General features: G+C 41.5%; 2 protein-coding genes across 4 annotated transcripts in view; one reads left to right on the top strand and one right to left on the bottom strand.

The window, feature by feature from the left end:
- Window positions 1-21,334, top strand: part of dok6 (docking protein 6) — a 53,910-nt gene extending 32,576 nt beyond the window's left edge. Inside the window, exons 4-10 of one of the 2 annotated variants that reach the window (XM_005722552.2) lie at window positions 2,713-2,827; window positions 6,454-6,573; window positions 8,153-8,342; window positions 8,729-8,867; window positions 9,922-10,027; window positions 17,056-17,088; window positions 18,408-21,334. In XM_005722552.2, the coding sequence (XP_005722609.1) occupies window positions 2,713-2,827; window positions 6,454-6,573; window positions 8,153-8,342; window positions 8,729-8,867; window positions 9,922-10,027; window positions 17,056-17,088; window positions 18,408-18,562 (858 nt within the window). In that variant the 3' untranslated portion in view covers window positions 18,563-21,334. The remainder of the gene's footprint in view (window positions 1-2,712; window positions 2,828-6,453; window positions 6,574-8,152; window positions 8,343-8,728; window positions 8,868-9,921; window positions 10,028-17,055; window positions 17,089-18,407) is intronic. The other variant, XM_005722553.2, reaches the window with a different exon arrangement.
- A 1,373-nt stretch (window positions 21,335-22,707) lies between these two features.
- Window positions 22,708-27,443, bottom strand: cd226 (CD226 molecule). Of its 2 annotated transcripts, none has more exons than XM_005722550.2 (6): window positions 27,213-27,443; window positions 26,244-26,567; window positions 25,706-26,083; window positions 25,199-25,301; window positions 24,833-24,887; window positions 22,708-24,380 (listed from the first exon to the last, which is right to left on the bottom strand). In XM_005722550.2, exons 1-6 carry the CDS (start codon window positions 27,274-27,276, stop codon window positions 24,243-24,245), a joined length of 1,062 nt encoding a protein of 353 aa, XP_005722607.1. In that variant the 5' UTR covers window positions 27,277-27,443; the 3' UTR covers window positions 22,708-24,242. The 2 variants fall into 2 exon arrangements, with proteins under 2 accessions (XP_005722607.1, XP_005722608.1); XM_005722551.1 differs by having other exon boundaries at window positions 22,708-23,324.
- Between the last annotated feature and the right edge of the window lie 9 nt (window positions 27,444-27,452).

Here is a 27,452-nt window from a genome sequence, read left to right as displayed (position 1 = left end):
GAGCAAATACCACAAGATGATCTTTTTGTAGTCAAATGTCTTGGGCCACACATCCTTTCTTTATATTTTACTTCCAAGGAGCCAGCCGTTCTTGTCTTGAGCACTAGTTCTCCAAGGTATCTGAAGGTGGGGTTTTTTTTTTAGCTTAAACTATGAAAAATGCAACACATAGCATGCTATGAAAGGGATAAAATTGTATGTTTACACCATCAAGTTGTTTTCCAAAGAGCTATTAGCTAAAAACCTAGCATATTTGTCAGCATGGCATGCAGTTTTTTCTTTTAAAATGTAGGGAAAGTGGACAAGAGGACAACAAAAGAAGTGGCAGATCTAAAAATCTATTGACAGAAGATGAACTGAAAATCTTGTCCTTATGAAACCGCAAAAAAATAGAGTAAAGATCTGACGCAGGACCTGAGAGATGCTCTGGACCTTCAGTTGATCCATATACTATTACCCAAGGTCTCATCAGAAGTGGTCTCAGTAGATGGGTCCTTGACAATGAGTAAAAAATGAGAAAAGCTGACCTAAACACACAAGGGAACACTATCTGTCATGGATTGGGCTCCCCAGAGGCAGAACCTCAAAGCCCAAGGAGGTATTTCTGAAGACTACCTAAAGAAATCACAATAATGTTTCAGACTGTGTTGATCAAAGGTGGTCATAACAAATATTGACTGTCAAGCTTGTTAAACCTGCATAAACTCTTATTTTTGTCTTATATTTTTATTTTGCTGCAAATGTTTCAATAAATCACAGCATCAGTTGTTCATTTTTCTAGCAAAATATAAAGAAATGAGGGGTGGCTCAAATGACAAACAGTCTTCCCTGTTTTGCACAGTACTGTATATTCAGGTGGATGAGGACTTGAAGATCAAGTACATGTTTAGAATAAGAATTTATTTTTTAGAGCAATGTACAACTGCAATACAGTTTACATTAATAATCTCACTTTGGACACTGCAGAAAGAGAGCCAGCAGTAATATATTCAACCAGCCAACATTGGTTACTTTATTGTTTATTATTTTCACAATAGGAAACTGCTGCTTTAGATTATAGCAGAAACACTGTAAAATTACAGTTCCATGCTGGAAAACCAATAAACAGTACTTTACTGTGATTTAACAGGAGAGATCGTTAGCCGCTAGAAGACGAAGCCACTTGATGGAGAACAGCTGTTTTACTCTAACACTGGCACTTGTAAAACTAGCTTTTAACCCCATGTCGACCGCTGTTAGATGGAATTCTGTTAAATTTAGTTCACAGTTCAACTTCAAAATACCTGCAAACCTAATTGCATTCTCTTTAACCTCAGCTGCTCTTTACGTTTCATGCTAATTAGCAAACATGAGCATGCTAGTAGGCTAATCTAGTTAGAGAAGATGGTACCTTTTATTTAGCATACAAGTTAGACTACACTGAGCCACTAGTATGACTTGGGTTCCAGTTTTCCAAACATGAGATTTCTCTTCCACCTCATGTCTGCTATGCATGAAAGCTAAACATGAATAAAGATGAAGAGGAAAGAATGGGAGAGGAAATAGGTCTCATCAGAAATGATTCACTATGCTTGGACTAAAGCACCTCAGGCTGGGAATGCACCCAAATCTCTCATTTCACACACGCATCACACAGATAAAGACTAAAACATGCGCAGTTACACACTAAACACAAACAGGGAAAGAAAGAGATGAGAGGCTGGTGACATTCACTGCTTAGAAATTCCCAGCGTTGACGCTTACTTTGTGTCAGTTATGAATTGCCTGCCCGAGGACAAATTCATACTGTATCTCATATGAAATATTTAGATACCATCTTTGAGAGGGGATAAGAAAAATAAACAAACGGGACAAAAAACAAAGCACTTCTTATCTTTCAGTATTGTAGCCTCTGATTTACTTCTTCATCTGTTGTATTTCCAGTTGAAGTTCAATATTTCGGGGCAAATGCATTAAATCTAATATTATCAAACAGAAATCTCAAGTCCACATATCCTGTGTGTGTCTAAGGTCTGGTCCCTTAACTTTTAACAGTCAAGCTGTACTATACAGGGAGCCCAGCTAATTCATTCCCAACAGTCTGGCAAACTGCCCACAGTTAGCACACAATGGACTACACTAATGTAATGGGTCTTATCTACTAGGCAGAGTGAACACAGAGAAGACTGTTGAACAAAATGGCCTGTAAATGCGGTTTATATTTAATTAAATGTAATCTTGTCTTTTTTTCATTTGCTCAATCAATCTCCTGGTAAAGTGATTTAGATGCTTATGATCGCGCTCCTGTCTATTGACTGGAAGGGCAGCTTTGAGGAGATGAACAATAGATGTGCTGTGTATACCGAAAGAGCACCGGGTCATGTTTATTCATAGGGGAGCCTTTAAAATAAATAACATACTTACATTTTACACATCACGCTGCAGCAGGCTTTATGATGCAGGAAGCTGACACTGCGTGTGATTTCTTTCTGTTTTAAGATACTTTTTGTAATCAGCCGAATAACTACTTCTGTTTATGTATCCCTTAAGATCACCCCCATCGCCCTTTTTTGTTTTGTTTTGTTTTAATTCACCCCTTTAATGCTAAGCCTCTAACTGCTATTGCAATTTCAGCAAAGCTGTGCAAGGCTGCAATTAAACCATGCTGCTGCAGCTGCTGCTGGTAGCTGTGTTCATTCAAGACAATATCCTCCTGCCACACTCTCTTTTTAGATCACTGAGCTCCATAACATCAAGAACATTACCCGGATGCCACGGGAGACAAAAAAGCATGCTGTGGCGATCATCTTCTGTGACGACACGTCCAAGACATTCGCCTGCGAATCAGGTAAAAATCAAAATTACTATTTTTTTTTCTCTAGCCACTTCGGAGCAAGGACAGCACCAATTTCAAGTGTCATTTCTTATAAATACGCCAGTAGGTGTAAGGTGAGGACTGGCGACGTGGTTTTTTTGAAAAGTTTGACGAGAAGTGGAAGGAGAGTGAGAAGTGAGAGGTTGAAGGAGAAAGACAAATAGAATGAGTGAGATGAGGGAGGCAGCGGAGAACTGGAGTTTAGCCAAGTGATGCTCATTTGCCGCTATATTAAGAAGTGGGAGGATCTGTTCCGAAATATTGATTTTCATAGTGCAGGTATGAAAACTGATATCGGGCATAATTTGCGGCGTGTTTCAACTCAATTATAGACTGTAACAATACAGATTGTTTCTAATACGTGGATAGACAGCAAAGAAGGCTCTGGATCTGCACACGGATGTGTTTTTTGTGCAAAGCTGAAAGCAGAGGGTTAGGTAAGGTGGATGCACCTTACTTAACATCTTAACTCCACTCTTGCAGGTGTGCATTTGGAGATATTCGCATATGACATGGAGAGTTGTGAACTCATATCTTAACTCTCTCCTCTGCTAGATCAGTCCTCTCACACCACCGTATGAGTGTCTTTTTCCCCTTTTTTGACCATCAACCTTCCACATCTGATATCCTTCATTTCTCTTGCATCACATGATATCCGCAAGTGTTAAACTTGTGGAAATTAGCAAAAATGTGGCATCCTGTAAATAAGAGGTTCAGGTTGTATCAGATTTAAATTTGGCATGCTGCCTATTTTCTACAGTGCAACAACAGTGAGTGTATGGATTTAAAAACTGGCATTTTTAAAGTGCAGTCATTTCTTAAGGCATTCATACAAATGTGCCAATAATTGGATGTTCACTGTTTTTTAAAAGCAAAGAGAAAAAGCAGATAATTAGGTCTCATGAAGCTCTCTTGATATTTTAGTTTTTTAAAAATAACCATTTTATGCCTCCATCTAAGCAGTACCGTGTTGTTTGGTGTGCTGTTGAGGAAACACGGGATGGAACAAAGGAAAAATCATTTAAAATTCCTGACAGCTTTGGGTGCATCTGACAAATATGCACATAAGGAGAGATGAGCATGACCTGAAGAGATGAGAATCCTGTCAAGTGTGCCAACTCTTTAAATTCCACAGCCGAATGGGTCCTGACAGCACGTATACAAGTGGATATACATTTTGCATTTGTCTGGATAACGGCACCTTCTCCCGAAACAGGAAATACAAAGAAAGCTCGACTGTCTTTTGATTTGATTCTTACATATACTGTCACTCCAGCTTCATCTTGCCAGCACATCCATCCTTTTCCACAGCACACCTCCACACTGAGACATCCTCCCGCAACATCTCTTCATGCATGGCACATGGAGTTGCGAGGTTGCCTCTGTGCTGATGAACTGTTTGCTTAGCTGATTTTCCACTCACTGGCCTTAAAAAGTGTGGGAGTTTAGAGGCCAAGAAGGCCATGGCAACTGAATGAGAAAAGCTGAATCTGGGGAGGCATGAGGAAAGAGCTCAAATTCAGAGCTGCTGGTGCTGCCTGTAAATGTGTGGCTCCAAAGTTTCGCTTTTTTGTATGTGTGAATGAAGCGCTCCAGGCAGCAGCAGACCTTTCCTTCACCCTGCAGAGTAATGTAGATCTGTCCCATTGACAATGCTTGTCAGAGCTGAGCTGACAAACAGGTTGTCTTGCAATGGCGGCAAATACGCCAGGAAGACACGCCAATGCTCTCTCGCATTTTACACGAGTGCATGAGGATTTTTTCGTAAGCAAACACAGAAACATGGTAGAATTCCCACACTTGCACATGTGTCTCTGTACACATGAGTGGCCATAGTTACAAATCCCAGTGCTCTCCAGGGCCAGGGAGCTTCAGAAAGATAAACAACTCTGGCGTTTGCCTCATTTCGCACTTCAGTGACTTTCACCAAACGTTCATGTAAGACAATTGGAAATCTTCTGCACTGTAAACACAATTTTTCTGACTTAACAGGAAGGAAAATTGGTATTCACACGTAACACACTGCCACACAGACTTCCAGATTTGATTCATGAAATCATTTGTTTCCACTTAGCCTTAAATTAAAAAATCTGTCTCACAATAAATGTTCTGCTTCGCTTCCGGCTTTCATCCGTAGCAGGCGCAACTTCTTCCACGCAGCTCATTTCCTTAATCCAAGATTGTTGTTTTGGAAGGAAACAATAATTGTCCTAATTGTCCAAATTTCTCAAAATTAGCCAACAATGCTCATTCACTGTGGCTCTATGTTACTAAACATAAATTTGGAAGTTAAAGCCCCAACACAAGGCTCGTAACCCCGTGTGCCTCCAAAGGTGTCCTGCTAAGGCACCTTTGGAGACTATTAATACCACCTATACATTAAATATGAATACAGCTGGTTAGCTCACTTCATTACAGCATTTCAGGGAGTTATTGGATCAGATGATTCTGTGTAAAACCTCAGCGGCACTTAAAGCAGTACCTTAATTTGCTTTCTGTAGGAATGAAATAAAAAAGAAATGGTAAAAAAAAGAGCCCTCGAATCTTAACTTCAGCATTTTGGATACATTCTTAATTTCTCATTGAGAGAGGGAGTAACAAGGGTTTGGAAAAAATAATAATGTCACGTTACTAAGGTGCTCATGTGCACACTTGTAAAGAGAGACGAGATCCTGGAGTTGCATTTCAATCAAATCCAAACATTTTGCACTTTAAAGGACTGTTTATGTAGGAATATAGAAGATGAATGTTGCATGTATAAAACAATGAAATGGAACAAAAAGCAGCAATTATTCCTTTAGTGGAAATTAAAATACCACGAGGGAAAAAGTCATTTACTCTGTGGCTCTGGACCTGCTGCGTCTCTGATTCACTCCTCTAGCCAATTATTGTTCCTTGTGAGTCATGCATCCACTTAACCTGCTAAACACAACCCAATCAGAGGCACTGCAGGGCGGTCCATTAGCCTTTTCAAAGTAAAAGCCATCTGATGTGTTACATATTCATGCTAATTTTGACAACCTTATTTTGGAAAATGCAAAATGATTGTAAACTGCCTTTCTACACTAAATATGACTCTATAGCCAGGTTATATGTTTGATTGCTTATCGTGGTGGAAACATCCACCCTAACTATGTCTGAAGGGAAAGAGAGTATAAAACTTTAAAAAAAAAAAAGTTGAATTAATGTATTTCCTTTCCAGCTAACAAGCAAAATTCCTTCTCCAATTTGGGAAATAGCTTATTGATTACCTGAGTAGATTATCGCTAGTTTCAGATTTACTCTGGCCATATTGTTTTAGCTGTGCTACTTATATTTTATAGCCTTAGAGCTGAGTATTGGCAGATAATGGAGGAGAAACCCCGTCTTCATCTGGACAGAATCCACTGCCTTTTTTAATCTGCACCAAATCAATCAGACTGATCCCCCCCAAGTCCTTTCACTGTTTGCTGTACTGTTGCCTTGTGCATGTAACGCATTACTCCTGAAATTCCATGGATGGTTTATTTTGTATGGTAGTGTAACATGTACAGCATGTGTTGTCGTGTATGTGTGTGGTTAATGGTGGACATTCCTTTATGCTGTGCTGCTGTGTGCAGAGCTGGATGCAGAGGAATGGTGTAAGCTGCTGTGCATGGAGTGCCTGGGCAGCCGTCTCAATGACATCAGCCTGGGAGAGCCAGACCTGTTAGCAGCGGGGGTGCAGCGGGAGCAGAACGGTGAGTGCCCAATTAGTCCCTGCTAACACGGGGCTAACACAGACAGCCATTCAGGGTCAATCTCGCTCACTCAGCCTGCCACCGAGCAGTTAGCTGATGCAGTCCAGGCCTTTATGTGTTAAAGCAACTAAGACCTCAGAGGGTTAGGTGAATGGAGAACAGCCGCTGTCCAATTAGGCCGGACTAATAATGGCCTTTTTCTTTTTTTTTGCCAATACCTGATTCGATGTCCCATGTTACAGCCCATACTTCCATTAGCACACACAAGGGTTCAACTTAAGACTTCAGAAGAATGTTTGGGGGTGTGTGTGTGTGTGTGTGTGTGTGTGTGTGTGTGTGTGTGTGTGTGTGTGTGTGTGTGTGAGCACAGGTCAGTCACAGGCTGCGGCCGGGGCTCTGTTCCAGGCCTAATGAGAAGTGCTGTGCATCACTGGCTTCCCTCATAATGAAGCTTGTCACAGAGATGGATGAGATTATGGCTCCTAAAGCCATGTGAAAAAAATGTGCCTCCCCACATATTCCACTTACAGGAAATGAAAATGGAAAAGAGAGGAGACAACAGGGCTCTGCTATCACAGTGGAACTCATTCCCTGTGTAATTTGTAAAGTCGCGGAGGAAATCGAAAAGGCAACAGGCAAAAACGAGCAGTTTAAAGTCGAAAAAAGGGGGCGAGGAATTGAAAAGAACCTGCCGTCATTTCGACCCATTACATCCCGTTGCGGCTGCAGAGTGAAATTGTACTCCTCAACATGAACTTGGCTTCATTCGTTTACGGTATCAATACGAAACGTTTTGACTGTGCCGGGAGTGGGGAGCCAGTTGAACTGTAACACTCGCTCTCTCTTCAGCTGTGGCAGAAATCCTGCTGTTTGTTGCTCCTACAAAGCTTTCAGCAAAGTGTTATGGAGATTAACTGAACTCGTACCTCTCCGCTGCCTCTTTGAGTGAATGAAACAAAAGGCTTTAGCCTGCAATTTCAATTAGTAGCCCTCCCCAAACAGCAGGGGCTGATAATTAGATCAGAGTTCATTTTCACTGTCCCTAAAAATACGCCACACCATGACACTGCCATTCTCTATCCACTGCAGACTCATGGCTTATTTTGAATCATTAAGTGTAATTAGTGAGAACTAATTTAGATCATGGAGGACTCCCCCCCCCACACTGTCTCTCTGACTCTCTCTGTCTGCCTGCCTCAGAGAAATGCTTTAATATGAATGGGCAGATCTGGCTCACTGATTCCGGTGCAGCTCACTGGATGGCCGGTTAGACCCACTGCAGTTGAAGTCAGTAAAGTACTGCTTAAAATGCCTTCTGCATCGTAGTTTTTCTCTACTTCTGCGATAGAAGCCATGTTCAGTAACCTTGCAATATTTCAATAATAATAATTCATAACCTTTTTAAAATTTAAACAAAACCGCAGCCCCCGACTAGTCACCTCATGTGGCTTATATTTTATCCACCCTCTAAAGCACCATTTGCTGTTGCGAATGACACAACCCACATCTACGCTCAGTTAAACCGCACTCTTCGCTGTGGGATCCCACCTTCAAGTAAGTCTGCTGTGAATTGTTTCAGAACGCTTCAACGTGTACCTAATGCCCACCCCCAACCTGGACATCTACGGGGAGTGCACCATGCAGATCACTCATGAAAACATCTATCTGTGGGACATTCACAACGCTCGCCTCAAACTCGTCATGTGGCCCCTCAGCTCCTTGCGCAGATACGGCAGAGACTCCACCTGGTTCACTTTCGAGTCCGGAAGGTGCGTGTGTGCGTACGTGCATGCAAATATTTCATGCCTGCTGTTGTCTTACGTGTGATTGAAATGTTAGCAGTGGGAGTGAAAAACTTAGTTTTGGAAAGGTTATAAAAACTTCAACAAAGCAACTTCGGATAGCCGAAACATCCCAGGATATCAGCATTTGCCACAGAGCCCTTCAGGCGACGATGTGACAGGTGCCTCTGTGAGCGTGTGTCTGTGTTTGTGTACTGTATCTACTCACGCATGTGTTTATGTGTTTGACTCCAGCGGGCTATTATAGTGTCTCTCTCTCTGTAACTGAACAGTCAGCCATGCATATTTGTAGATCAGCAATCTGAGAGTGAGCGCGATCAAAGTGGGTCTCTGTGTGTGTGTTCCTGGCGCAGGATGTGTGACACAGGAGAGGGTTTGTTCACGTTCCAGACGCGGGAGGGGGAGATGATCTACCAGCGGGTCCACTCGGCCACGCTGGCCATTGCCCAGCAGCATGAGAGGATGATGGAGGAGATGGAGAAGAGCTCCCAGGTACATTTGTGCTTTTTTTTTCTCTCTCTCTCTTCTGTTGTTTATCTTATATCCACCAGCCACACTTGATAAGCCCGACAACTGCCTTCTTGTACCGCCAGCATAACAAGCGGCTAATAATCAATGCTGGTATCAACATGAAGTTGTTGTCGAAATAATTACGTATCACTAACATAGTGAGCTTCGCTTTCTGTAGTTAAAGCATCCTGCTGAAATTGATGCCAAAAGAAACACAAAGACTCCATCTGTGCACACACTTAGACACATATTACTGTAATTTAATAAAACACCTTTCTTCCTCTGGTATTTCTGCAGCTCTTTCCCTGCCTGTTTGAGGCTGATCTGAGGAGCATTTCATTGAGGCTTTTTGCAGAAAGCAGGCAATAGGTCATGATTTTCACACACACAACACACATTTCTCTCTAGGTACTGTATTGCTGCTTTGGACCAGGAGCCCTCTGACACCCCGCCGTCTTGGCCTCGGTTTCCTCCTTCCACCACAACATCATCCCGTGCGTTTCTTCCTTCCTCCCATCCTCCCCGCTATCGTCTGTATTCTTTATTTATGTAGGCCTGCCTAGTGTTTGATGAGCCTTGACCATATGGTCATGCTCCTGGACCCCACCATTTGGGAACATTTCCAAATGCAGCTACCCTTAGCTCTATAAAATGTACGCTCAGCAACAGAAAACTGACCGCTCATGTAGCAGAATGGGGGAAATGGCATGTTTACTGCTGGGTAAATCCATATTTTTTTCAACACTTAATGTATTTCAAGCTGCTTTTTCTAGACGGGAGTCTTTGGTTTCATGTTGAACGCAAAAATATAAAACGCATCATTCCCTGGCAAAACAACACGGGGACCCCGAACGAGTGTTCATCTCACCCATCACGCAGCCATTCATAGCAGAAACATGCCATTCAGTCTCTAATATGCTGTATTACCCATGCTGTTTGTTTACTGACTATGCAGAGCAATATCACCTGTTGTGAGCGACTGACTGAGAGTGACAGAAAAGTGAGAGACCCCGTATGCGTTCTCTGTCTGTTCCAGAGCCACTCCAGAGAGACGCTAACTAAGTCCATCTCCCTGCCACGCAGCGCCTACTGGCAGCACATCACGCGTCAGACCAGCGTGGGGGATCTGTACAGCTACCAAGGTACAAACAAGAAGTCACTAATTGTCATATGCACGGGTTGGGGTTTTGGCTCACCGGCAAGACTGAAAAACTGCTAATGAGGATTACACGACAGTTATGGCTTTAGCTTTTACCTCTGTGTATTTCAGCACTATATACTTTTACAAATATGTACTTTTTTAAGAAATTACTGTTTGTGTCTCGTGCATTGGCTGGTAGTTGCATTTATCTCATGTCTGGCATGCAAACTCAGCCTTATCTGATGCACATCTGATAAGCTTGAGTTCAAGAAAATGAAAGCAGATGAGTTCCACTCTGTGTAAGCACCGACGTTTATAGTCACAAACTCAACACAAGCGGGTGAGCTCTCTCCGCTTTGCTATTAAGATCTTTGGTAAAATGTTAGGCTCCTGTTGAGTTTAATCATACAGAAAAATTAGCCAACAATAATGGAAAATATCCAGATTTAGGTTCAAATTTGTCTTAAGGTAGTCAGATCATAATCTAAGCTATGAATAAATGTATTTATTTTTTTATATCTAGAGGAAATTCACAACCATATTCATCTCAAAGCGTGTCCTTTTGTCTTAAACAACAACTTACAAGTCGAGCTAGGAGTTTCTGTCTCCTGAGTCTGAGCTGGGAGCTGAGACTCTTCCTGTTTTCTTAATGACACAAATTATTTTTTATCGCATAATCACGAATTGCCTGCACGCTATTGTTCTTGTCCGTATCTAATACATAAATGAGACTAGGTTGTAAAGAGAATGTGCACCCTTAGGATAATGGCATCAGCTAAAGCTAATTGGATTCAGGAGTGAAATCAATGAAACATGATATATGGTGTGAATCAGGGATATTAGAGACTTTTGATCTTAAATAGCAAATTTTTTATGAAGCTGGGGAATGTTACAAAGTTATCTTCTTTCTTCCACGCAAACAAAATCAGTACAAATGGATATAATTTAGCTCTTTAGCTTCTCTCTAGAAGTGGATGCCTAAATAGATAACTTCAAAAGCTCAGAGACTTAAAAAAAGAAGCCCAAAAAAGGCTTTAGGTTAACATCTCTGTTCCACTTTGTGAATCTGCCGTATGCAAATCAAGCGGAAACACTGCACGGTGTCCTTGGCAGAACGCAACAGAGCAAGTTGCTTAAAAAAGAACATCACTGCACACCTTAAGTTGCCACAAAGCTCCTTCATGCTGTACTGCACCTGAAAAATCTTTTGTGTGCTAATTAAACTAAGGTTAAATTGTTTGGGAAGAACACGTTGCACTATGTATAGCATGAAAAGGCCCTGCATGCCAACATGAAAACATCAAAAGGTGAACTGAAGCGAAAGGGGGGCATCGCGATTTGGATCTTCTTTGTCGCCTCGGGGATTGGACGGCTCGCCGTCATTGTGCGGAAAATGAATTCTCGAGTTTGTGAAGGTATCCTCCAGGATAATGTCAGGCTGGCTGACCAGCTGAGGCTCGGGAGAAGAAGAAGCTGGGCGATGCAGTACAAACATTAAAGCAAATCTACTACAGGCTAAAATGTAACCCAGTGCACATACGCCCAGGAGAGCGGCTCACACCTGAATATTGAGAACACTCGATTGATTCTACATATGGATCTGATTATTCACCCATTCTCAGTTGATTCCTGTTCAATATTCTGTGCTTGGAAAAAAAAAAAAATAGGCCTACGCAGGTTTTCAGTGTGAACCCAACTGTTGTGTTATCTCAGTCTAGAAACACAGCAGGAAAAAAAGGCTTTGTGACTCACTCCATTGCCACGAGTTTGACGTGACTGTTTTGGGATGCGCAGCTGTCGGAAAAACACGGCGGCATTGATTAAAAAGGAATCGGCGAGCTTGGAGGTTTCCGGTGGATTTGACTATTTGGAACCTGTTCTTGATTTCCATCCCCGTTCACACCCTCCTAAGAATTTGACTGATGTTCTGAGCTCTCTGAGGATGTCTTTTTTCTTTGATAACTAAAAGCAGAGACGCACAAGCATATCTAAATTACAGTATAAAAGACAAGAATGATTTGTGAAAGAAAGCACATTCGTGTTTGCGCACGTGTGCGAGTAAGCGAGAGCGTCTCGAACCGAGTGCATTAATAATGCAGCAGGTGGTCCGTATGCGTCCAAGCTCAGCCCTGTTTGTCCTCTGTGTGCACTTAATGTACACGTATACTTCAGAAGGAGTAAGAGAGTGTGTGTATGTGTGTGTGTTTAATGTCTAGATGTAGACCAGAGGCAGAAAGGTGATTAGTGAGCTGATGCGATTATGCTCTGTCCGTGGTATTAGTTGATTAGTAGACTTATCTGAGGATTATGGGCCTTTTGGCTTTCACTGATAGAGCTAAACAGAAAGCCAGGCTAAGATGAAAGTCGCTCTGACGTCATAATTTTCTTTTGAAAAGCTAAGGCTGGGGTGTTTTTTTTCTCTTTTTTTCATTATCATTTAATTGTGGCCGATAAGCTTAAAAGCAAAACGCAAGTCTTCCATTCCAAACATCAACATGTTTTTACTCATATACACTAAACGGAGAAGCTTCCACCTTGGGGTCATTATTTATAAGCTCAGTCACTGTAAAGTCTCCTTTTAAACTCTTCCTCTCCAAACTCTGGTGAGCAGAGGAGCTTCTCTCTCATCCATCACCTTGGCATATCCACTGGTCCTCCCACACTTTCTCTGCATGTCGGTCCACGTTTGGAACAACCCTCCACCTTCTCCTGCTCGTGCACATTCTGCTTTGCTATTATCTCTCCACCCTTTCCATGAATAAATTGAATGCATCAGTGTGTTTGAGGACGTTTGAGGTCTCGTCAGGCGAAGAGGACAACGAGGTTGTTCTGGGGAGTGACGGGAGTTTAAGTCCTGTTGCGACATGGGATGTTTGGGATGTCGGACGGGGCGGGGTGGCGATTCGCTTAACATGGCTGTAAGACATGGATGAGGACGGCCTCGCACATTAATTGCATTGATTCCTTATTGGCAGGCCTGCACCTCCCTGGAGGTCAAAGCATCCTTTCATTGACATGTTCCAAATTTGTTCAACTGGTTTTAACAATTGATTGCTACAGCCAGGTAACAAATTAAAGGAAAAATCAACATACAGTGTATAAGTAATTTGTTAGGTGACCCACTGACTCTCATGAAGGTCTCTGGAAGTCAGCTGGAGGAATGAACATCATTTTTCCTGAATCGCCCGTAAATGTTCAGCTGGATTAAGATCTGAGAACTGTGAAGCCATAACATCTTTATGCTCATCACACCCGCTGTCCACTCTCTACATAGCTGGGTATAAATGTGTTCAAGCTTAGCAGCTTCATAATGATTTGATGCACTGACCCTTCTCTCTTGAAAATATTTACTCTCAAGACACATTTTGGAGCGACTGTTGACCCCCAAAATCTGAATGAAGCTGCAAACCATAATTCAGGGATAAATAATTTAAATCTTTACCACATCCAGTGGAATATTTATGATTATTTGGAACTTTAATTTGTCATTTGTTATCTATGAAATCATTTTACCAAAAAAAGAGTTTTTTTACTAATAAAACTGGAAAAACTTTGAAGTGCAGGAAAAAATATTTATTAACATGTTGAGCACTTTAAAAAAAAAAAAACCAGTCACTGCACTCTTTGTCCCAGTGAATCAAATTAAAACTAGCCTGTACTTTTGTAACATATAGCAGTCGAATAGAAAAAGTGATGATAAAAAGGCCGGTTTCAGTTTAGTTTAAATTCTAGTTACTGATAAAGCGTGCTGGTAATCGTTTTTTTTTATGTAGGCATGCCCTCTTTAAACCCCACGCTTTGACCAAATATAAACCTAGCTAGAAATGTAATCACATGTTGCTATCGACGACAGGTATAAAAGCGGCGATACCAGTGGACTACATCATAGGCTCTATATATAGAGTGTAATTCAGGCATAAGCAGCAGCAGTAAAGGAAACAGGTCTGTCCACTGATAAATCATCTGTTTTCCTCCATGACCTTTTGAACTTGGAATCCATAAGTAGATGGACTCAGTACTACACATGTATGTGTATACATCCAGCGTTACTGAGGTTCAGCAAATTTAAAACAATAATGCACTGAGTGATAGACCCAGAATGCAACGCACGTTTTAGTAACAAAAAACAAAATCAGTGTGAAAAATCCACATTTTTTTCCCCATTGAAAGAACCATTTTAAGTGATGATGAATTAAAGGAAAATGTTTTTAGAAATTCTGTTCTTCGGTACCATAGTCGTATCAGAGAAATGGAGATGGGCACAAGAACTCCAGATTTGAGACCCCTGGAAGAAACCATGCTGGAAAAATGCCCCACAACAGGATTACAGAGCCACCAAATCCATTCATGGGGGGATCAGAACAAAACTGTCTTTGATTTGTTAACAACATTCTTACTAAAAGAGGCCACTGCAGCGGACATGGCATCCACTACTTTGAGTAATCTGTTTTCAACCATCTATTCAACAGCTAAACACACAGCTTAGCTTGGTTGCGTCTTTATAAACAAAGGTTTGAATATGAATATGCAAAATACGGAACACGATTTATGATCCATATATATATAACATGTAATCAGACTCTGATTGCATGCAAGGAACCAACCCTGTTGTTTCCCTGAATGCAGAAGAGCAAAGCAACAGTTCAATTTTCCATAATAACATCTTGAAACTTTTGGGGGGTTTCTTGCTTCTTCTTTTTTTTTAAAGAATTATCTGCGTTCATGAACAATGGACGAGATATCTTGGCTGTGATATCTGCTGGGTACACCAGAAGCTCTGAAATGCTGGCACTCGTTCCAAGGGACTGAGTCATCAGACAATAGCCAATGGGTTCCCAGATTGCAGCTGACTCATTATGTAGTTATCACTGTTAATTAACAATATTTTTAAAAATCAGACTAAGTTGAAATCGGTGCCTAAAAATATCTTAGAAGCTCAAAACAGTCTGTCTTTCAGTACACAGACAGATTTAAACACCCTCAGTAGACATGGCTGCAGGTTGTGAGTTTTTCTTTTTTTTAATAATTATGCTATTAGCTCCCAGAATAATAATTTGGATCCTAATATAGGTAGGAAGTCAGATTCTTGGACCATGATACAGCTGGCTGTGTCTGCTTCCTGGCTGTATCACTCTGTGCATGATGAATATCCAATCAGCACAGTCAATTTGCTGAGTCATGCTCGGGCTGCTTTCAAATACCCTGCGGGTCCGGTGGAATAATTAAGGAACACAGTCCCCCCCCCCCCTGCTGAGGTTTATTCACCTATTTGTTTATTTCTTTGTGTCAGTAAATGTGTGGACTTGGCAGTAAAAGTAGTGTCACTCTTTTATTCAAATATATTTAACATCTGCTTTTTACTGAGCTGGAATTGTCTCAAAAACACATCCCAAAAGCCTTGTTTGCTGTAACTGACAAAGATAATGCTAAAATGCATCTTGTTTAAAAGGAAAGAGAGCTTTTCATCCGTTTTCAACTAAATCCAGCCCCATCAAAGCATTCAGCTTTTTTAAATATGACCTTAGATTGGTGTTTTCATCTTCACAAGATACGTCATACTGAGACAGGTTATGGTTTATACCGCTGGTTTACTCTCTTTACTCTAATGTTATTCACTCTTTTGGATTTCGGTGAAACTGCCGTGTCCTCTGAGTTTGCTGATGCAGAGGAAGTGCACTTTAAAGTTTCCGAGTTGAAAAAAAGCGAGGCGCCACACCTGTCGGAAATGGTTCAATTACCAACTCTAATACTGGGAAGGAAAGGGACGGGGATGCTTGTGTTTTGGCGTGTTCCCATTTTTGTGTGCATGCGCATATTTCGCCTGCACGCCGTCTTTCTCTCTCTCACGCCTGCATTTTATTGTGCTCTGTAGTTTAGTGATGTAGCATTAGCAATTCTAATGAAATAGAGAGCTGTACCCAGTTTGATCGGCCGGGTGCGATGCGAGGGGATTTTTTTCCGAGAGGTAGCAAGTATCAAAGGGACAAGACGATAACCCCGTCTTATCTGCGACAGGCAACATGAAGTATTGTAGATGTATAGTAAGTGCAAAAACTGAACCCCATGAAAAATTTATTGCAGGTAAAAGTTAGTTTCTTTCTTCTTGGTGGACGTCACCGCACATTATATGAATCAAAGCTTAAGTTAGCGACCTAGTCTCTAGGCTGGATCAGATTGATATTTTATCACTTACAGCCTGTCGTTACCCCAGCGGCTTTTTACTGCCCAGGAGATGCAGCCGTGCATGTTTGTGGTACGTTCAGCCCGGGTTTCTCTGGTTACAGCTGTTTCTAGGATGCCATCTGCGTTGTTGCACTTTAAGGAAAGAAGGTGGAGAAAGGTGCATGCATGTGTCCACACACACACACACATGAATAGCTGCCTCTGTATCCGGCTCTGCTATTCTGTCAGTGTGTGAGAGGGCCCTCCCCTGCCTGTACTGTCTGCTCCGGCCCAGCAGCTGCCACCCCAGGCCAGATAGAATGACATGACCTTCCCTGGTAATGAAAAGGCACTGACAAATCACTGTCTGCTTCTCACAGGGATAGACGAAGAGAGGAGATGCTGACACCATCATCGCTCTCAGTGCTTTTTATTATTATTATTTTATTTATTTATCTTGTAAGAGTGTCTGCTTTACGAAAGCGTGGCTCTCGTCAGGGGTCTGGCACCGCACAACAAACACCACTGTTTACCACTGAGGAGATGATGAGATCCACTTTGCCCTCTCTGTCTGCTCTGGGCTCCCTGCCGCCCCCCACCTTTTTTTCCCCTCACCCAGTCTAAATTGGCCTTGGTTGAGGAGAAGGATTGTCTTGGCAAAGATGTGAAAAGGATATGCCTGGTTGCGCACCAGTCGTTGCAGCAATCTATTAAGTACAACGCTGAGGAAAGACAAAGTGCACCCCCCTCCACCCCCTCATTTTAAAACTTGCAGTGGGTTTTTTCCCCCCTTTTCCTACAGCATGGACACTGTTACATTTAAATCCTTAAGCTAGAGCCTTATGCTATTCTTTTCCTTCATTTCAGGGAGTGGTGGAAAGGAAAGACTAGCAGACAGAGGTGTGTATGTATGACTCACCTGTTATGGCTGATGCTGTGTTGGTCTCATCCTCACACCCACACAGGCCCCTCTGTGCTTCCTCCTGCAAGCTGTTCCCTGAACTCGCACAGGAAAAATGCCTTTTCTGTGTTTTTCCTTCTCAGTATCTTTCTTTAACTTGTGCATCTTTTCTTTTTTACATGCCTCCATTTTTTTAAAACAAGACTTCTGTCTCTGTGGTACTGATGTACGCTCACAATTGACATTGATTGCCAGGTTGACTGGGTCATGTTTTATATTCCGCGTTGTGGTGAAGTGGCAGCGTGTCTGATCCCAGTTCCCTTTGGGTACCATGATATCTGGTGCTGCTGGCTGTGCGCGTGGGTTCTGGTATGTGTGTGTTCTCTGTATAACAAATGGTTTGCACAGCTTAAAGTCATATCTGCTAAGAAGCATTTCAGCACCAATAACAGTTGTAAGAATCACGACTTTATCCATGCCCCTTGGGAATATTAAAAGAACAATCAAATTTTAATTTGTTAATCAAATTTCAATTAGCCTGCATAGGTGAATCTGAAATGCCTGAAAAATATTGACAGCAGCAACTTCTCCCAGCTGGCCCCGTGTATGCTGTAGGTTAGAGTTGATTACAGCGTTGTGTTAGGTTTCGCACCTCCTGCAATATTGATCATTGGCCACTTCCTCCTTGTTTGGTGCATGATCAGCAGCTTGCCAGCCACTTTATCCCCAACCTACCTCCGTGTGCACGTCTCCAAACCGCATTCTAATATATTATTAATGGCCCCGCGGTTGCACAAGAACAGCACTCCACCCACAAGTATCCATTACTCACTTTCAGTGCATTTTACCAACACAAACTGCACAACAAATTGGGCCAGTTAATTTAAATTAAGGTGGAGAGGGAGATGGCAGGGGACAGAGAGAGACGACAGCAGTCGAGGAGGATGAGAGGGCCGAATGAAGTTGTTTATCTGAGATGAAAGGTTGCTTTTATGTCACATCTGTTACTATTATACCTGTTAGGCTTTATAGATTTTGTATATCTGAAAAGGACCTTCACCTTCATCAAAGGGCTTTAAAAGATTGTTTTAGCAAAATTGAGAAGCATCGTTCTTTAATCTCCATAAAGATATTTCCATGGACAGTAGCTAAGCAACAGTTGCACTATGACTATATAGTTTAAGAAACAATACTGTGTTGCAGTGGAGTTCCAGATAAATGAAGCAGATCGGCTAATTTTACTCCTCTTAACAAAAAAGAGGAAATAGAGAGGAAAAAAAAAGTGCTCACTTGAAGCTTTTCTTTCTCCCTCTCAAAGGAACGGGCCTGATGATGACTTTCATCCCGAGAGCACAGACCTTCCCCAGCTTTCTGTCTGATGAGCCTGAACAGGAGGAGAGCCAGCACCAGCGAGAGGCGCCGTCGCCCTCTAGTGGCTGTGAATCTAGTTGCAGCCTGAGACCCCTTCAATGACAGAGAATTGCTCCATCGACACTGGACTGAACACTTTACCCACTGCTTTAGAGAGGATGTAGAAATATGTATAGCGACATGTGTAATATATCATTTTATGGTGATAACTTACAGACAGTAGTGTCAACTGTAGAGCGATCGGTATGCGAAAAAATGATCTCGAGGAGGATTGTACCTATTTTTTTGTGCGACGTGCGACAGCCGAAGTAGCTTCAAAGATTGTACCAAAAGGAAGAAAAAAATCCTTTAACTGTCGTTTTTAAGTGTTTTATGTTGTCATTATCCTTTTAAAGCCAGCATGATTCTTCCCATCCCTGTTTTAAAGCACTACATCATACCTTACAAAACCTAAAAGCTACTAACACACCACAGCCCGCTGTAAACCAGTGTCAACTTTTATTACAAAACTCCTGAAATGCCATCAGGCTCGCTCCATTGATGTGCAGCCTCAGCAACCAATTCATGAGAAATTCCACCAGTTTTGACTCAAAATACTCCCACACTCGCTGCTTTGACCTTTTTTTTTTCTTCTCAAGAATGTGAAACTGATCAATGCCTTACACGAAAGACGCTCGATGCTGACGCCAGTAATGGATCAGCTAAAGTCCTGAATGAATACAACTGGCAAAGGGAAATAGTCATTCAGATATGTGCTTGAAGGATGTAGTAATGGACCGTCATGTCAGAAATGATCCAATGTAACCTTCGCACAGCATCTGCTTTAAAACTGCCAACCTTACCTTTTCACCAGAGCAATTCGATTTTAATAGCCACCAAGCACGTCGTCGTCCGGTTCCTCTGAGGACTGGTTCATTTGCAAAAAGGTGTAAAGAGAGCGACCTGAGGGAGTAAGCTACGCAGAGCAGAGGTGATATTGGCATTTTGGGTCCAGGATGTGCTCTGTGGCAATTAAACATCATAACTACTTTTCATTCAACTTAATAACACAGTTTAATTTTGGGGAAAATAGATTAAAATCAGTGCATTTCTTTGAGAACATATACTTTGTTATAAAGTTACTCTACTGTCTGGCACTCCCATTTCACAAGCTCAGAAATCAATCTTCCAACTTCAGTATATTTGTCCAAAGCTTATAAAAGTCTGTTTGAAGTTGAGACAACGTGATACCAACATTTTTAACCAAAACAAAGTTAGCTAAAATAATGATAAAAACTAGACTTTTGAAAAGAATTAAAAGTAGCTGAAATGGTTTTGTGAACTCATAGTTTTACTATTTGTTAGTTCAGTAAAAGCTTTGATGGATATGTTTATTGAGACTTTGAATGGCTACATGATGGTGAACAGCTGCCTTCAAAAAATGGGGTTTTGTTATACGTATGTCGATTTTTCTTAAATCTTGCCTTTCACATATTCCCGACACACACTGGTAATTAAAAAGACTAGAGGTCCAACCGAAACAAATGTACCCTAAACTACAGTGAAACATTCTCCGACAATAAAAACTGAACTGAAACAAGCAAACCCACTCTTAGCTCTATGAAGGAAACTGATTTTGTGCATCAGCACATTATTTCTTTTTTCATGGGTTTTTTTTTTGGTACAGAGGAAATGAAACAATGTAACAAGTTTGAAACAGTCAGGCTAATGTTTTTTTTCCCAGGCTTTGTGATTGGCTGATGGCTTTGGAAACAGATCTACTCTTTTAAAGAAGACAAAAACAAAAAAAACGCCCACACAGTTTCAAACCCAGCAGCCTAACAACTACCCCTGCTAGTTCCCTGCAGCCCCCTTTTTCCATCCGGAAACACTGCTGTGATTATGGTTTCTGCATCATCCTCCTTGAGTAAGAAGTGCCTTCCGACACACAGACCGTGGATTGTGAGATCTAACCAAAGCAACGTCTTTGGGTTTTGAGTTTACCATCGCTGACCGGAAAGTTTACTTGGAATCTTCAGAACCGCTTTGCCACATTTCCTTTTTTCCCGGCTGTGAAATGCCATGTAACAGCATCAATACCGAGTATAACCTGTTAGCCGTGGGTGGCAATCACTAGACCCGAATTCATCTCTAAATATTTGTGGTGGTGTTTTTCATGCATCAAAATTATGACTTTTTTTTTCTTGTTCATTCTCCAATACTGAAATTACAGCATTTTGTGGGTTAATCACAAAAGTTTCCAATGACAATCAGTTTTAGGCAACATGGGAGTCTCTCAGTGTCAAATGTAATCATTTTTAAAGGTGGGTTGTGTTTTTGTTGTTTGTTTTTTGGCACTGATGCTCTTTTGTCTTGGTTTTACATTTGAACAGTTTCTAAAGTACAAGCGCTTATTTTGTGTTTCGCTGTCGTCACTTTATTTTGTGCACAATATTATATTAAAAAAAGAAAAACCGCAATCATGTAATTAATTTTATTAATTTAAGCCACAGATGATTGTTAGCCTGCATCACAGAGTCCACTGATACAGTTGCTGGCCACATTTAACTAAGCTGTTGTATAACTGAGTTGAGTCTTAGCTCCAGTATAGTAGTTCCATTGCACTGGCAGCTGTACTGAGAGGACTGGAGAAACTTCTAGTTGATTGTGTTTGTCATTTGCCGTTTTATTTTCGTTCACTGTAGCTATTCACTTGTTTGTAGAAGTGTCATGAAAAGTTGTTATCATTACTATATGATTGTGTTTGTGTCTGCCATGTTTTGTTCTCATAGATTATAATAGCACTTTTAATACATGAGTGTAGGCCTACAGTTTTCACTAAATGTACATATGTAATGTTTTTGATGATTAAAAAAAAAAAGGTAATAAATTCAATGTTCTGCCATGTATCAGATTTTTTTTGCCCTTTATGCCATCAGGATTCTCATTAGGTACATGTAGCATTCTTTTACTTTTTATTCTTTACGCTTTAGTTAAGCTTTAGGGGAAAACAATATTGTAATGGGGAAAGTAAGAGGAGTACAGTCATGTGAAAAAGAAAGCACCCCCTCTTTCAGTTCTAAGGTTTTACGTAGGAGGGATTAAAAAAAATCAGGTGGTACATAACAGGTCTTAAATTCGGGTAAATGCAACCTCAGATGAATCAGAAGGCACTGCATGTTACCCTGGCATATGTGTTGTTATTCATTCGATAATGGCTGAGCCAAATTCAGAAGCAGCGTGCGGAAATTTTTTTTTTTCCAGACAATTTAAAGTCCATGATTCTGCAGCGAGAAAGATGATTCACAACAAGACTGCATGTCCCAGCAAATTCACCCCGAGGTCAGGCTGTGCAGCGCTCACTGACACTGCACCCAAGAGCTACCTCTCAGACTCTACAGACCTCAGTTTATACATTAAATGTTAAAGTTCATTCCAACAAGACGGATGTGTGGCTTGTTTAGAAGGGATGCCAGAAGAAAGCCTCTCCTGTTTAAAAGGAGCATGGCAGCACAGCAAGCTTGGATCTAAACAAGCCGAAGGACTGTGGACAGATGAGACCAGCATATCAGCACACCTCATACCAACTGTCAGACGCAGTGGAGGGCTAATGATTTAGGCTCGTTTTGAGTCAACTATGAACTCTTCTGTATAGCAAAGAGTGTAGAGTCAAATGTGAGGCCATCTGTCTGACAGTTGGACAAACTAGGTCATGCAACAGGACAATGATCCCAACTACAGCAGCAAATCTACAACACAATGGTGGAAAAAGTAACAAATCAACATGTTGCAAAGGCCGAGTCAAAGTCCTCAACCTGGTTGAAATGCTGTGTTGGGACCTTAAACTAGCCGTCCATAAACAAATGCCTTCTTTATAATGAAGAGCGAAAATTACCCCACAGTGAGAGATGAACAAAAACAGTGTTTTCACACTTTCTGCAGTTTCGTTCAGATGAAAAACACGAGCCCCTTACTCTACTTTTTAACATTGTTTCTGTGCATGCCGTGCTAAAAGCCAGAAAGCGCCTCTTCAGATCATTAGTGGCTTTGCGGGTGGTGGTTAACACACTCTTCTTTGACTTACGCTTTCAAGCTGAGGTTTCAGATAGAAGCAAACACCTCATTCTTTGCATCTGTCATTTTGGTTCACAAACAGATGTACGGCACACTTCTTATCTTGGCTGTTTCATATGGTGGTTTGACAGATCGTTTTGTGTTTCTTTTTCAGAGAGCCAACACTAAAAAGTAAGCAAAAGGTTAGACACCAAAGTTACAAATTTTATTTAGAACCTAAATTTGACAGATTACAATGAAAATGTCACCAACGGGAAAGAAAAATCCACCTGCAGTAAATTATATACAGGCGTTCAAATTTGCAGACATCTCGCAAATTGTCTGATGAAATCGAACAGACTCTGCAGTCACTCGCCGCTTTGCAAAATGCTGGATTCTTATGCGGGCTGCTTTCCTTTTTAGATCATCACGGCTCATCTTTTGCCCACGTGTCACCTGGTACCTCTTTGTGGGTTACAGGAAATGATTTGCTTTCTTAGAAACGACTACAGTCATCGATGATTCTGTCCAATTAGTCTACAAACTCAACTACACCTAACACAGGAAAACAAAAGGAAGCAGAGGCAGTGACACAGTTTTATTCGTACCACATGAAATCGTTTACAGTCACACACATCAGTTTCAGTATGGTTGGTCACGCTCGCGTCATCTTTAGTGCCATCCCAGAAAGTACAGCTGCAGATTCTTGAATTGGAAGCGAATTGAAAGCAAAAAACAAACTGATTATATTGTCCCTTTATGCTCCACATTTGTCTTGTTCTTAGCGGAATAGCCCGCATATCCATTACTGCCTCTGCCACTGCCTCCACTTCTATGGAGATAAATGAATTAGATTACACAAACAGCACACGGCTTAACAGTACTACAGCATCATAAACCCTAAATATTGATTTACGAAAGCAAGCTCGGAAAAACTCTGGAAACAAAAGAATAAATACAGCTTGGAAAACTTTTGACAGCTTATCATAAAATCATTTTTACAACAGGAGAACAACGACAGGAACAAACACTCATCAATAAACAGCAGGCACACAAAGTCTGAGCAGCTACAAAGTAAGCACAGGATTAGCTAATTAGAGCTTAGCTCCTGCGCGCAGAGTGTGATGTAACTAGAATGCAGCCATCCCAGACACAGAGCCCGTTGGGGTAAGTAACGGTCTCAAGTGATGGTACAGAGCTGAGTGACTGCTTTTCTCTTCCGTTAGATGATTAGACACCATTGTCAATCCCTGAATGGAAACCAGGAGGGATGAAAGTAAAAAGGAGGGCAATTACAAAGGCTTTTGTCAGTCGTTTTACTCGGGGGTTAGAGAAGTAAAAAGAACGATTACACGGCCCTTTGTCTTGTCTTCTGCGTGATTGTAACTGTCAAATACTGTTATGGCCAAAACAAATATTTCCTCAACAGTAATTATGCAGTACATACTACATTTAATTAGAGCGAGCAAGGCTGGACCCAAACAGCCCCTGTCAGCGTTCTGACTCGCAGATAAGCACCAACTTGTTAGCTCATTTGAAACCACGGCGTGAATGCTAATCAGTGTCAGTGTGATCCACACATATAATTACAAGATATCAAATAAATTATTTGTTCATGTCAACACAGGTGGATTTCTTCTTTTTTCTCAGATAAACTTCGATGCGCTTTGTTTGTGAAAGGCTGGAAGGCGCACGCACACAAAGCTGTGACAGATCGACATCATCCAGTACCTCGCGTTCGTGCGTGTGTTTATTTATTACACTGTCGTTGGTGCGATGTGGTTTTCATGGATCGGACGGTCTGTACGTTGGCATAAACGGGACAGTTTCTGATCTGTCTGGACTTCTTTATCCTGGGACACATGGGGATGTTCTCATAGAAGTTTGGCTGTGAGGATGTGAGGAAGTGAATGTTAATGCTTTTTAAGCCATTACACCAAAACAGGCAGTAGAGGTGAAGCAGCTTGGCAAAATGTAGTTACTTTTCCCACCAATATGGGCTCACGCTAATAAATAACACATTCATATTATATCAAAAATGTGTAAAAAGATCAGCTAATTATTAAAGAGCTTGTGTATTTATTTACATCAAATAATCAAACTCAGCACATCGATACTGTAATAACATTTTAACAAGCTGCTTGTCTTCAAAGACACTTTCAGTTAACATTGAAGTTAATTAGCATTAGTTAAATGAGTGGGCGGTGCCATTAGCTGAGATTAGCTGTAAAGGGTGATGGTTTTGTAATTAAGTGCAAGTCTGATGAGAAGGTACGGGAGTGCCTTAAAGGTGTCGAGAGTAAAGAGGAGAGTAGATAAAATGAACGTGGCGATGCCTACCTGTCTCTGGGATGGGTGCAGTTTCACTCTGTACTCCTTTCTCTTGTTCCTCTTTCTGCAGGGTTTTCAGACAAAAAGGATTTTCATTACTGTTCAAAAAAAACAAACTTAACTGCGCTGCATCAGAAGATTTCCAAGATAGTAATGATATTTTCTTATGAACACATTTCTTCAAGGAGCACAGGTTTAAACAATTAAAGAGTGACATTTGATAGGCATGTATGGAGCTTGAGATGGAAGCATGCTCCCTGCTAAACATCAGTGTGTCAGCGTTATCACACTATGAGCTGAACCATCGGTGTTCCCTCCGTACTTATCTGTGTTTATTGACAGAGCACCCCTTACTTTACTTTGCTGATATCTTACCTGTGCCTCATTACTGCTATGATGATGGCAATAAGTAGACAGAGTCCAGCAGCTCCAACCCCGATGTAAATGTACATCATGTATAACGACAGGCTGAACCAACCTGGTTATGTGTAGGAGTGAGAAAAACAGAAGAAACAAAAATCAAACAGGGAACAAAACAGTGTGAAAATTAGTTTTCTGAATAATTCTATGTCATACAGCAGTGTCTGATTAGTGTTTTCAATTTGTTCCATGACACACATATGGTGCAACCAGTGCTTTTTCAGATACGCTGTGAAAAAGCTCGGACTTTTAGCCACAAACCTCTGTGGCTTCAGCGCACTGAGCAGCTGTGAATGTGCGAGTGACATCACATGCTTTGTTTTCTTTCATTTCATTATCATCGCTGGCCTTATTTACTTCCATCCACTTCTTAATGTCAATTCACAACTAATTTAAACAATCACAGACACACACACAGCTGAATGTATGCATGTCTTCAACTTCATGGTGCCTGCTTCGTACCTGAAGCCACAGTGGTGAGCTGCACGGTGGTAGTTTGCTGTCCTGCATCGGTGTTAAAAGTACAGCGGTAGAAACCATTGTCTTCCTGTGTCACGTCAGTCAAGTGCAGACTCATATCCAGGCTGTCTTCACAGCTGACCCGGCCCCTGTCGCTGTAGTCCTCCGCCACCAGGCCTTCCTCCACCTTCTTGCACACTCCAACAATGGTCCACGACTGGCCGTGCAGCATCCTCTCCAATATGACCTGGTTAACGGTGCCATTATGCTGATAGTTACATCTGATGGTCAGGTTGCTGTTCTGCTCTACTAGCAGCTTTTCGTTTGAAACGGCCTCCTGTGTGGGAGTGGGCTCTGTGGGGTCTTCCTCCGGTGGCTCATCTGTAAGCGAAAGAAAGGAATCTAAAAATATGTGATGGAAACTACAGTATGGCACCTTTCTAGGTTTCATATTTCACCATTTTTAATCACTAAGCGGGGGAGGTGGGAATGATACTAGACAGCTCAGAACATGCGCTCTGACGCTTTCTGCCATATTTACCTAAATCCTCCACCTGAATGTGCCGGGTCCAGGGTCCCCGAGGGAAGGTCTGAACAGAGCACTCGTAAAGCCCGATATCCTGATGGGTAACGTTCTTTATGGAAATACTGCCATCCATGGGACCGTTCTTCAGGAACTCCACTCTCCCATCGAAACGATGTGATAAAACCACTCCAAAATCAGGGTGGAAAACAGCCACTGGATTTTTTTCTGACCTTTTTGTCCAAGACACCATGCTGAGGTTGCCATCCCAGGGGCACAAGCAATGCAGAACCATCCCCTCCTCCAGCCTAACTGTAGCAGGCACTCTCTGCTGGACAGCAACTGGACAAAGGCATTGTTTTTTCTGTTGTTAACATATGAGTCATGACACAACACAGATAACAAAATAGCCATGAAGCTACAAAATTACACATTTTTAAGAAGGAAGGAATAAATCTAACGTTCATACAGTTTATTCTATAATAGTTTTCCTTTACTGGCAGAGAACCTCTATTGGGTTTACACATACACAATGAGAGCCCTCTACTTGAAGAGCAATTCAAAACTCTGAGATCATCCCTCGGCCTATGGTAATTAGGCTAATTTAAGCCAGAACACATAAAAACAGTTGACAATAGCTGGTGATCAAGCCTCCAAGTTTTTCAAAGCCTTTTATCTGAGCTGAATGACAATTTGTCTCAAATCCAGTGAAGCCCTCGGGAGAGCCAAGTCTGGAATAATAATGTCTAGAAAGACTTATGATTACAGGCTTATCGACTTTAAATAAGAATGAAAAGTTACATTTTGTTTGTTTTTTAATGATTTAGATATCAGAAAATGATTTTGTTAGATTACTTTAAAACAGCCTTAAAGCCATCAGTTTTAAAATTGTTAGTAAAAGTATTTGTTACAGCACTTTTTCCAATTAAAAAAACAAACACTGCAAATTCAAAGAAATATATTTGAATTAAAAAATAAAGCCCATACCTTTAAGAAAAGGGAGAAAGATAAGTACCACGAAGTACCAGCAGTCCTTTTGTACAGCTTCCATCTTGCCCCACAGAGGGAGAATGAAAGCTGCATTGATGAGACGAGTGGAGGCACCCAGGCTACACTTCCTGCTAGCACTTGAGCTACTGGGGCGCACTTCATGATAGCCCACTGTTTACTCCTTCCACACAGAGGAGCACTTTATCACCGGGGCCCTGTTTCAGGAAGCCGGTTTAG

The sequence above is a fragment of the Pundamilia nyererei genome, unplaced genomic scaffold (assembly GCF_000239375.1).
Source record: "Pundamilia nyererei isolate P.nyererei 1_Seehausen unplaced genomic scaffold, PunNye1.0 scaffold00007, whole genome shotgun sequence".
NCBI lineage: Eukaryota > Metazoa > Chordata > Actinopteri > Cichliformes > Cichlidae > Pundamilia > Pundamilia nyererei.
The sequence above is the reverse complement of the archived record's forward strand: the minus strand, read 5'-3'. Positions and strand labels throughout refer to the sequence as shown.

Bases quoted from the DNA above. Each gene is read 5' to 3' on its own strand.
- cd226 (XM_005722550.2), bottom strand. From the start codon at position 27,276: ATGGAAGCTGTACAAAAGGACTGCTGGTACTTCGTGGTACTTATCTTT. The intron at 26,084-26,243 runs GTAAATATGGCA...TTTCGCTTACAG, and splicing joins CATTCAGGTGGAGGATTTAG to ATGAGCCACCGGAGGAAGAC. The intron at 24,888-25,198 runs GTAAGATATCAG...AAAACCCTGCAG, and splicing joins ATAGCAGTAATGAGGCACAG to AAAGAGGAACAAGAGAAAGG.